The sequence below is a fragment of the Indicator indicator genome, chromosome 5, assembly GCF_027791375.1.
Source record: "Indicator indicator isolate 239-I01 chromosome 5, UM_Iind_1.1, whole genome shotgun sequence".
NCBI lineage: Eukaryota > Metazoa > Chordata > Aves > Piciformes > Indicatoridae > Indicator > Indicator indicator.
The window spans coordinates 37,456,505-37,467,064 of record NC_072014.1 but is presented as its reverse complement, the minus strand read 5'-3'; the positions used below and the strand labels follow the sequence as shown (position 1 = coordinate 37,467,064).

Below are 10,560 nucleotides of genomic sequence, written 5' to 3'. Positions count from 1 at the left end.
AAGAATTTCTTCCTAACCTCCAGTTTAAATCTGCCCTCCTCAATCTTCAGTCCATTGCCCCTTATCCTGTCACTACAAGTCCTTGTGGAATGATCTCAGGAGGTTCATCTCAACCCTCAACACTTCAAAACTGATCTAGCTGAGAATGCTCCCTGCTTACTGCAGAGGGGGTTGGACAAGATGACCTTTGGAGGTCCCTTCCAACTCAAACCATTCTATGATTCTAGGACAGAGCTTGATGGCTCAGCTTTCACAGCAGATACCAGAGCACTTCCCTCCCCTCTGTCTAGACTCTGCTTTGCAATCAATCTGGCAGAAAGGGACCTGGGGGTTCTAAACAACCAGCAATGGAATAGGAGTCAGCAGTGTGCCCAGGTGGCCAAGAAAGCCAAAGGCATCCTGGCTGGGATCAGCAATGCTGTGTCCAGCAGCAGTAGGGAGGTGATTGTCCCCTTGCACTCAGCTCTGGTGAGGCCACACCTTGAGTATTGTGTCCAGTTTTGGGCACCTCAACACAAGAGAGATGTGGAGGTGCTGGAGCCAGTGCAGAGGAGGGCAAGGAAGCTGTGAAGAGCCTGGAGAATAAATCTGATGAAGAGCAACTGAAGGAGCTGGGGATGGTTAGTTTGGAAAAGAGGAGGCTGAGAGGAGACCTCCTTGCTCTCTACAACTACCTGAAAGGACATTGTAGAGAGGCTGCTGCTGGTCTCTTCTCTCAAGTAATTAGTGATAGAACAAGAGGGAATGGCCTCAAGCTGCAACTGGGTAGGTTTAGACTGGACAGTAGGAAAAAAAATTTCCAGCAAGAGTGGTCAGGGATTGGAATGTGCTGCCCAGGGAGGTGGTTGAGTCCTCAACCCTGGATGTGTTCAAAGGTGGTTTGGATGTGGTCCTTGGGGATATGATTTAGGGGTGAGTAGGGTTCTGGATTGGACTTGGTGATCCTGAGGGTCTTTTCCAACCTGAATGTTTCTGTGATTCTGTGATTGCCCCCCAAAATCATTAATTTACACATTGCTGCTGCGAATTTCAACCTGCCACAGGTTCCTACAAATGGTTCCCCCAAAAAGGATTTGCTTTTCTCTCCCTTTCCTTGCAGCTCCCAAGATGGCATTTCAGAAGGTGGTAAAAGGAGCTGCTCTGGTTGGTGGAGGAGCCTTAGCAACAGTTTTTGGCCTCTCTCAGTTCTCTCAGTATAGAAACCAACACGTAAGTATTGCTGATCGTTTCTGAGCACATCTGAAACTTCCCAGCTGCTGGAGCGTCTGTCAGGCTCCTTTGCTTGGGGACAGAGTGCCAAGAGCCTCTCTTGCAGCTTCTTTTGGCAGGTGCTAAACTGGAGGATGGTTCACCATCAGAGGTCTTCAACCAGTGGGTGACTCTTGGGAAGCAGTTTTCATGTAGACCTTTGTGTACTAGGTTGTAGATGACACTGAACTGGGTGGCAGTGTTGAGAAGAGCCAGCAGTGTGCCCAGGTGGCCAGGGGAGCCAATGGCATCCAGGAATAGTGTAGCCAGCAGGACAAGGGAGGTTATTCTTCCCCTGTACTCAGCACTGGTCAGGCCACACCTTGAGTGCTGTGTCCAGTTCTGGGCTTCTCAATTCAAGAAAGATGTTGAGGTACTGGAATGTGTCCAGAGAAGGGCAACGAAGCTGTGAGGGGTCTGGAGCACAACCCTGTGAGGAGAGGCTGAGGGAGCTGGGGGTGTTTAGCCTGGAGAAGAGGAGGCTCAGGGGTGACCTCATTGCTGTCTACAACTACCTGAAGGGAGGCTGTAGCTGGGTTGGGGTTGGTCTCTTCTCCCAGGCAACCAGCAGCAGAAGGAGGGGACACAGTTGGAAGTTGTGCCAGGGGAGGTACAAGCTGGATGTTAGGAGAGAGATTGCCCTTTGGAATGGGCTGCCCAGGGAGGTGGTGGAGTCACCATCCCTGGAGATGTTCAAGAGAAGCCTGGATGAGGCACTTAGTGCCATGGTCTGGTTGATTGGATAGGGCTGGGTGATAGATTGGACTGGATGAGCTTGGAGGTCTCTTCCAACCTGGCTGATTCTATGATTCTAAGAGGAGACTGAGAGGTGACCACATTAATGTTTATAAATGTGTGAGGGTTGAGTGTCAGGAGGATGGAGCCAAGCTCTGCTCAGAGATCCACAATGACAGGACAAGGGGCAGTGGAGGCAAGCTGGAGCAGAGGTTTCATGTGAACATAAGGAAAAAATTTCACTGTTGAAGGTGCCAAACACTGGAGCAGGCTGCCCGGAGAGGTTGTGGAGTCTCCTTCTCTGAGACATTCAAAACCTGCCTGGATGTGTTCCTGTGTGACCTACTCTAGCTGATCCTGGTCTGGCAGGGGGCTTGGACTGAATGATCTTTCAAGGTCCCTTCCAGCCCCTAATGTTCTGTGATTCTGTGGTCTGCTGGAGGGTAGGAAGGCTCTGCAGGGGGATCTGGACAGGCTGGATCAGTGGGCCAAGGCCAGTGGGATGAGGTTGAACAAGACCAAGTGCTGGATCCTGCACTTGGGTCACAACAACCCTAAGCAAGGCTCCAGGCTTGGGGCAGAGTGGCTGAAAACTGCCCAGCAGAAAAGGACCTGGGGGGTGCTGGTTGCCAGCAGCTGAAGATGAGGCAGAGCCTGCCCAGGTGGCCAGCAGGAGTAGGGCAGGGATAATGCTTTTGTGCTGGTCACTGGTGAAGCCACACCTTTAGTTTTGGACCCCTCACTCCAAGAAGGACATTGAGGGGCTGGAACATGTCCAGAGAAGGGCAACAAAGCTGGGGAAGGGTCTGGAGAACAGGGCTGGTGAGGAGCAGCTGAGGGAACTGGGGGTGTTTAGCCTGGAGAAGAGGAGGCTCAGGGGAGAACTTCTTGCTCTCTACAACTCCCTGAAAGGAGGTTGGAGCCACATGGGGGTTGGTCTCTTCTCCCTAGTATCAGGTGACAGAGGAGAGGAAATGGCCTGAAATTGTGCCAGGGGAGGTTTAGGTTGGAGATTAAGACCCAGTCCTGACCCCAGGGAAAATCACAAAGTCACAGAATGGTAGGGATTGGAAGGGACCTCTGGAGGCAATCAAATCCAACCCCCCTGCCTAGGCAGGTTCATCTAGAGAAGGTCACACAGGAGCACATGGAGGTGAGTTGGCAGTGTCTCCAGAGATGGAGATTCCAGCTGCTCTCTGGGCAGCCTGCTCCAGTGCTTTGTCACCCTTAGATTAAAGAAGCTCCAGACCTCCAGCCTGGCTCTGTAGCACTGACCACAAGCCTGATAACAGGATGTGGTGGTTTTGGGTTGGTGACTGGGCTCTGTGATCTGAGAGGGCTTTCAGCTGAAACTGTTCTATGATTATAGAATGATCAGGGCCTGCTTTGGGGCATTTTTATGACTTCCTTTTTCTCCATGGCTCAGGATGATAAATTTGACTTCTCCAGCCTACCTGGAGGTTTACATTAGCACATGAACAGGAATGTTACTTAAGGATTCCTAGACCACTTCATGAGTCCATGATTGAGTTCCAACTGCCAGGCTGAATTTTCTTCTCGCTATGAGTGCAATCAAGCCCATTCAAGGAACTCTTGCCTGAGGAGCTGTAGATATAAACAGCAATTGCTGGTTGCAGTAAACACACTTGGTCATGCCAAACTAATCAGGGTGGTGCAGATGGGATCCCTGCATGCAGCTTTTCTTCTCCCTCACAGCTAATTGACAGCAAGATGAATCATGTCTCCATCAGTTCCTGGTGGGCACCGCTGCACTCATCCAGGTCCTCTTCCTGTGCCCATGGCTATCTTGCTTGGGGCTGTGCTCCCTCACAGAATCAGAGAATTGTTTGGGTTGGAAAAGCCCTCTAAGATCATTGAGTACAACTATCAACCCAACACCACCATGGCCATTAAACTATTTCCCAAAGTGCCATGGGACACGTTTCTTGAAGACCTCCAGGGAAGGTGACTCCACCGTCTCCCTGGGCAGCCTGTTCCAGTGCCTGAGAATCCCTTCTGGGAAGAAATTTTTCCTAATATCCAACCTGAACCTCCCCTGACACAACTGGAGGCCATTTCCTCTTGTCTCCTTTATACCATTTGTTGTACTTTATGTGCTGAAAACCAAAACTACAGTCAACTCCAGGCAGTGCTGGTACACCTCAGTTCTTCTGAAGTTACAGAATGAAGTTATTCCTGAAGTTATTCCTCCAGGGGAGGCCACAAAGATGATCTGAGACCTGGCCACCTCTCCTATAAAGACAGGCTGAGAGAGTTGGGGTTGTTTGGCCTGGAGAAGAGAAGGTCCAGGGAGACCTTAGAGCAGCCTTCCAGAATTTGAAGGGAGCTACAGGAGAGCTGGAGAGGGACTTTTGATAGCAGCTTAGAGTGACAGGATGAGGGGTGATAGCTTCAAACTGGAAGAAGTTGGATTGAGATTAGAGATGAGGATAAAATTCTTCCCTTTGAAGGGTGGTGAGAAACTGGAACAGGTTGTCCACGGAGGTTGTGGATGGCCTGGGGCCTTGAGCAAGCTGGTCTAGTGGGAGGTGTCCCTGCCCAAGGCAGGGAGGTTGGAACTGGATGATATTTAAGGTCCCTTCCAACCCAAACCATCTGTGAATTCATGGGTCTCAAGCTCCACCAGTGTACCAGCTTGAACTAGATGATTTTGAAGATCTCTTCCAACCAAAGAGATTCTGTGATTCTGTGTTACTGAAAGGACAGGAAAATATCTACCATACCTTGGGGGATGTAAAACTTTTTAGTGCTGCTGGAGAAGAGGAATAGGCTGGGGAGAGAGCAGGGCAAGAAGGGACAATGTGCAGACTCATTGGTCAGAAGAATAAGGTGGAAGCTGAACTTTTGAAGTGCCACAACTCTGTACCTCACCTTGTGATCTTTGCCAAGTGCCTCACGTTGGTGTGCAAACAGCAGGGAGCGAGGGGAGGCTGGAGCTGGGAGGCTTATCAGGATTCACCTCTCTGCTTCACTTCAACTCAACCTCTCCACTGTCTGTGTGCCTTGGAGCTCCCTGAGCTGCAGGGCTGGCAGCGTCTGCATCTCTGTTTGAGGGCTGTGGTGGCTTCAAACAAGCTGCTAATTAGGAGACCTTTCGTTGCTCTGCATTTGTAGTCAGTGGCTAAGCCTGGGCCAGTTTGTCAAGTGCTTAATGTGGCTGCTCACATGCCTGGAGGTGAGCAAGGTCCTGCCAGAGCACTGCAGACAACCCCAGCAGAAACCACAGCACTGGGCTCAAGTTGTGCCAGGAGAGGTTCAGGTTGGACAGTAGGAAAAATGTCTTCCCAGAAAGAGTTCTCAGGCACTGGAACAGGCTGCCCAGGGAGGTGGTGGAGTGACCATCCCTGGAGGTGTCCAAGAAACATGGATGTGGTGCTGAGAGATGTGGTTTAGTGGGAGTAGTTTAGCAGCTGTGGTGGGATTGTGAGCTCTACACAAGTGGTTGGACTTGATGATCTCAAAGGGCTCTTCCAACCTCAACAGTTCTGTGATTCTATAAAAATAAATGGTGGTGTCCTGGTGTGAGCCAGAGCAGAACCAGCTCTGGTCAGGGCTGTGACTTCCCAGGTCCCTCTCTGCTCAGTGAGGCACTTGCTGAAGTTCAGGGCAGGGTGGCACAGCCAGGGGCTGCTTCTAGCAGGGAGAAGCTGATGGGGAGAGGTGTAGTGCAATAAAGAATCAATGTGATAAATTCTGGCCCTCCTGTGGTGTTTTCTCATCTTTGTAGGGTCATTTTGTGCATGTGCAAGCTGCAGAAGCTGTGGGAGTTCCATTAAAGGACCATTTCCCCACGAGAGAGCAGCAGATTGAGACGCTGAAGACCACAAGTGAATTTGATGTCCTCATTATAGGTGGAGGAGCCACAGGATGTGGCTGTGCTTTAGATGCTGTCACTAGAGGTAAGGCTTGGAAGTTTGCTTGGGCTCTTATTCCTGGATGACCTGGTTTAGAATGCATTGATCAGGTCCTGATTATCAACCTTCCTCTGCTCTTGGAAGGGACTTGAAGAAACCTTTCATTTGATGGTGATGTTTCATCAGAGGCTTTATTGTCCATGTGCTTGTGTGGGGCTGTCTAATACAAACCTTCTGTGCTGGATGCTCTTGGATGGTCTTTGTTGCTCCTTACTTGGTCCTTCTTTATCTACAGTCAGCCTTCACTTGCTTGTGCAGAAGACTAGCTGCAGGAAAGTGAAGACAAGACCTGCCCAAGACTTCCACAACTGTGTTGAGGGAACCAAGCATGAAATCCATGGGCTCTCCAGCTTGTATTTCTTCTTACAGGAGATATCTCAAGAAATATGTGGACATGGCACTTTGGGACGTGGTTTTATGGCCATGGTGGTGTTGAGTTGATGGTTGGACTCAATGATCTGAAAGGTCCTTTCCAACCCAAAAAATTCTAGGATTTGCAGCTCCTGCTAGTAATGCATTGTGGCTGCTTAGTGTGTTGTAGGTTTGGAGTCTGTTTGGATTTTCAGTCTGAAGGTCCTTGCAGTTGATCTGTGCTCCCATTTCTGGGGGATTAGTGGTGTAACTGGGTTAAGAACCTCCTCGAAGCAGCTGGATTGATGTTGACTTAGGGAAAGCTCAAGGTAAAAAAAGTTTCAGTGAGTGCTTTCTCTCTGCCTGCTGCAGGAGGATGACAAAGTGAGTGGTGATGATTGGTTGCTGCCCAGTAGGCACCCAGGTGTTGCCCAAGTTGGTCAGTCATGTGAAAACACTGTTCAGGGGGTGGAAAAGCAGGATGTTCATGCTGATGCCTTCCAATACCTGAAAGGGGCCTGCAAGAAATATGGAGAGAGACTGTTTACAAAGGCCTGTAGGGATAGGATGAGGGGCAGTGGCTTCAAACTAGAAAAGAGCAGATTTAGATTGGATGTTAGGAACAAGTTCTTTACTATGAGGGTGGTGGAACACTGGAACAGGTTGCCCAGGGAGGTGGTGGAGTCATCATCCCTGAAGATGTTCAAGAAACCTGTGGATATGGCAGTTTAGGACATGGTTCCATGGCCATGGTGGTGTTGGGTTGATGGTTGGGCTCAGTGATCTTAGAGGTCTTTTTCAATGCAAGTAATTCTGTGAGTTGCTCAAACATGTCCAGAGAAGGGCAATTAGGCTGGGGAGGGGTCTGGAGTACAGCCCTGTGAGGAGAGGCTGAGGGAGCTGGGGGTGTTCAGCCTGGAGAAGAGGAGGCTCAGGGGAGACCTCATTGCTCTCTACAACAACCTGAAGGGAGGTTGTAGCCAGCTGGGGTTTGGTCTCTTCTCCCAGGCAACCAGCACCAGAACAAGAGGACACAGTCTCAAGCTGTGCCAGGGGAGATTCAGGCTGGGTGTTAGGAAGAAATTCTTCACAGCAAGAGAGATTGGCCCTTGGAATGTGCTGCCCAGGGAGGTGGTGGAGTCACAGTCCCTGGAAGTGTTTAAAATCAGACTGGATGAGGCACTCAGTGCCATGGTTTGGTTGATCAGATGGTGCTGGGTGATAGGTTGGACTGGATGGTCTCGAAGGTCTTTTCCAACCTGGTTGATTCTGTGATTAACATTTTGTCTGTTTGTCTATCATGTTCTTTGGCTCCCTGAGCACACCCATGGCTGGATCTCCTGTAGCTTTGGGCCCCTCTTGAGCAGCCTATGAGCAACCAAAGGTTGCAGTTGCCTGCCTATGGTGTATGTGTGATAGGTTAGAGCTCTCTGCTGCAAAGAGTTAAAAATATTGATGAAAATCTTCTCTTCCTGAGGTGTAATTTGCTGGAGGGAGCGTGGCCCCTGGAATGTACTTAATGCCTTTCCAGTGTGGAATATCCAGCTTTTAATGTGCTGCTGCTGAAGTTCTGCTTTGACTTTTCCCTCAGGAAGGAGGCTAAAATTTGTCATTACAATATAGACACTGCAGCACACTTTGAATACCAATTTCTCCATGTACAGAGTAATTTTTCTTGTGATTGTCTCTACCCTAGAGAAGTGTCTTTAATGAATTACATACAAATTGTGTAATTTAAGAAGTTAATTTGGTTTTCTGGTAACACAGGACTAAAAACAGCCCTTCTAGAAAGAGATGATTTCTCATCAGGGACCAGCAGCAGGAGTACTAAATTGATCCATGGTGGAGTGAGGTATCTTCAGAAGGCCATCATGAACTTGGATCTTGAGCAGGTAATTGTTTATGCTGGTTGTTAAGCAGAAATTGCTGGTAGACACTTCCCCTGGTCCCAGCCACAGCCAAGGCTCCTTTTTCCTTTTGCAGTGCTTGGTTGTTGTGTTCCACAGCCACTATACCTAGAAAGTGTCTTCTTCTGAGCTTCCCAGCTTAGGAGCTGGGTGCTGCTTCCTTTTCCTCACCTTTTATGGCCAAGGAAATTGCCATAACTTGTGGGCTGTGTTTATTTGGGGGGGGGGGGTACTGGTTTCAAGGCTATGCCTTTAAGATTTTTCACAGATCTTGAGCAGGGAGTAGTAAGAATGGAAATAAATCACTGTTGGGTGTAAAAAAGGAAAATAATATAGCTTAATTTGCTTCCAAACTGAGCTAGTCTGGTCAAGTTAATGTGGGAGAGGGAATTTCAATCCACCACAGGGGGAAAGAAAGCAGAAGCAGGGCTGGGTTCAGAATAAAAAACCTTCTTGCCTATCAGGATTTGGAGGAGTGAGAGGTTATCCAGTCTGGAATGGGGAGACAAAATAGGGTCCAGAAGTGGTTAGATAGAAATGGTTGTGTGTCTTCTTGTGAGGGTAGAAATTGATATTCTTATGAGAAACTGATTTGTGTTCTGACTTAAAATATGTCCAGTACCTGAAGAAGGCTACAACAAAGCTGAGGAGGAGCTTTGACAAGGGCTTGAGTGATAGGACAAGGGGCAATGGCTTTGAGCTGGAAGAGGGGAGATTTAGACTGGAGATTAGGAAGAAATTCTTTACAGTGAGGGTGGGGAGGCACTAGAACAGGTTGCCCAGGGAGGTTGTGGATGCCCCCTCCCTGGAGGTGTTCAAGAGCAGGTTGGATGAGGCCTTGAGCAACCTGGGCTAGTGGAAGGTGTCCCTGCCCATGGCAGGGAGTTTGGAGGTGGATGATGTTTAAGGTCCCTTCCAACCCCAAATGGTTCAAGTGAGGTAAAAAATGAAGAGAAACTTTTTTTTTCCTTTGGGAAATAATTAGTTTCCTTCAGTTCTGAACTTTTCAGCAAAGCTCAATTTGTCTTGGACAGAGCAGGGAAAATTCTGCAGGATATTTACTTTGATCAAGTTTCTTGTTGCATGCTGCACATGGAGACAGAATTAACAGGGACTGACTCTGCACTTAAATGTTTTTCAGTACAAGATGGTGAAGGAAGCACTGGAGGAGCGTGCAAACCTGCTGGAAATTGCTCCTCACCTCTCAGCTCCTCTGCCAATAATGCTCCCTGTGTACAAGTAAGCTCTGCTCTGCCTCACCCTTACCATTGCTTTTGACAAACAAGCTGGTTCCCTGAAGGAACCTCTTCCCAAGCATGTCTTTAAACCTGCCACAGTCTTTCTCCTTCAGCAGGTGAGCTGTTGCTGTGCTGTAGAAACTTGTGGAGGGCAGGTTTAGACTGGAGATTAGGAAGAAGTTCTTTCCAGTGAGGGTGGGGAGACACTGGAACAGGTTGCTCAGGGAGGTTGTGGATGTTCCCTTCCTGAAGGTGTTCAAGGCCAGGCTGGTTGGAGCCTTGAGCAACCTGGGCTAGTGGAAGGTGTCCCTGCCCATGGCAGGGAGCTGGAACTAAATGATCTTTGAGGTCCCTTCCAACCCAAACCATTCTGTGAATCTATCCTCTCATGGCACCAAGCAGCTGTCACCACTGTCCAGGAGCACATCTTGGACTTGAGCTGTTAAGGTTTAAATTGGATATTAGAACAAACTTCTTCACCAAAAGAGTTCTCAAAGACTGGATCAGGCTCCCCAGGGAGGTGGTTGACTCCCAGTGCCTGGAGGTGTTTCAAAGAGGCAGAGATGTGGTGCTGAGGGACATGGTTTGGCACCAGCGTTGGTAGAGTTAGGGAAGGGTTGATCTTGAAGGTCTTTTCCAGCCTAGATGATTCTGTGACTCTGTAACGTGTGGATTTATTTCTGTCCTAGCAGAAGGGCTTTCTGATGGCTGGAGCTCACATAGGTCAGTGCCCAGCTGCATGCATTTGTCCTGTTGGTGCAGGAGGCACCACCCAAGGTGTGCCTTTGGGGAACCCTTTCAGTTCACACACAGCCTGGTTCTTCCTTTATCACAGAACTTTAATATCTCACCTTGCACCGAAGTAAAAACAGTCAATTTATGATCCTCATCCAGAATAATGAAAGCCTTGAACCTGCTTGGCTGACTGCAGTGAGCAGGTTGGTTGAAAACAGCAGTGAACACCACAAGTCCTACCTAATTTACACTATCTTGTGAGGCCATGGACTTGTCTGGTGGTAAATTGGTGTCCCACACCATTCTGTGGTCCTTTCCACCTTCTTGTTCACAACAACTGCCTCTAGAGGCCATCTGAAACATCTCATGTTGTAATTTAATCTCCTGTTGATTTTGTTTATTTTTTCCCCC

At 48.9% G+C, this 10,560-nt stretch overlaps 1 protein-coding gene across 1 annotated transcript in view; it reads left to right on the top strand.

Annotated features, from left to right (window-relative positions):
- Positions 1-1,107: 1,107 nt before the first annotated feature.
- The window catches only part of GPD2 (glycerol-3-phosphate dehydrogenase 2), a 53,426-nt gene continuing 43,973 nt past the window's right edge, over positions 1,108-10,560 (top strand). The window contains exons 1-4 of the mRNA XM_054381107.1: positions 1,108-1,209; positions 5,732-5,903; positions 8,037-8,161; positions 9,318-9,415. Of these exons, the coding sequence (XP_054237082.1) occupies positions 1,108-1,209; positions 5,732-5,903; positions 8,037-8,161; positions 9,318-9,415 (497 nt within the window). The remainder of the gene's footprint in view (positions 1,210-5,731; positions 5,904-8,036; positions 8,162-9,317; positions 9,416-10,560) is intronic.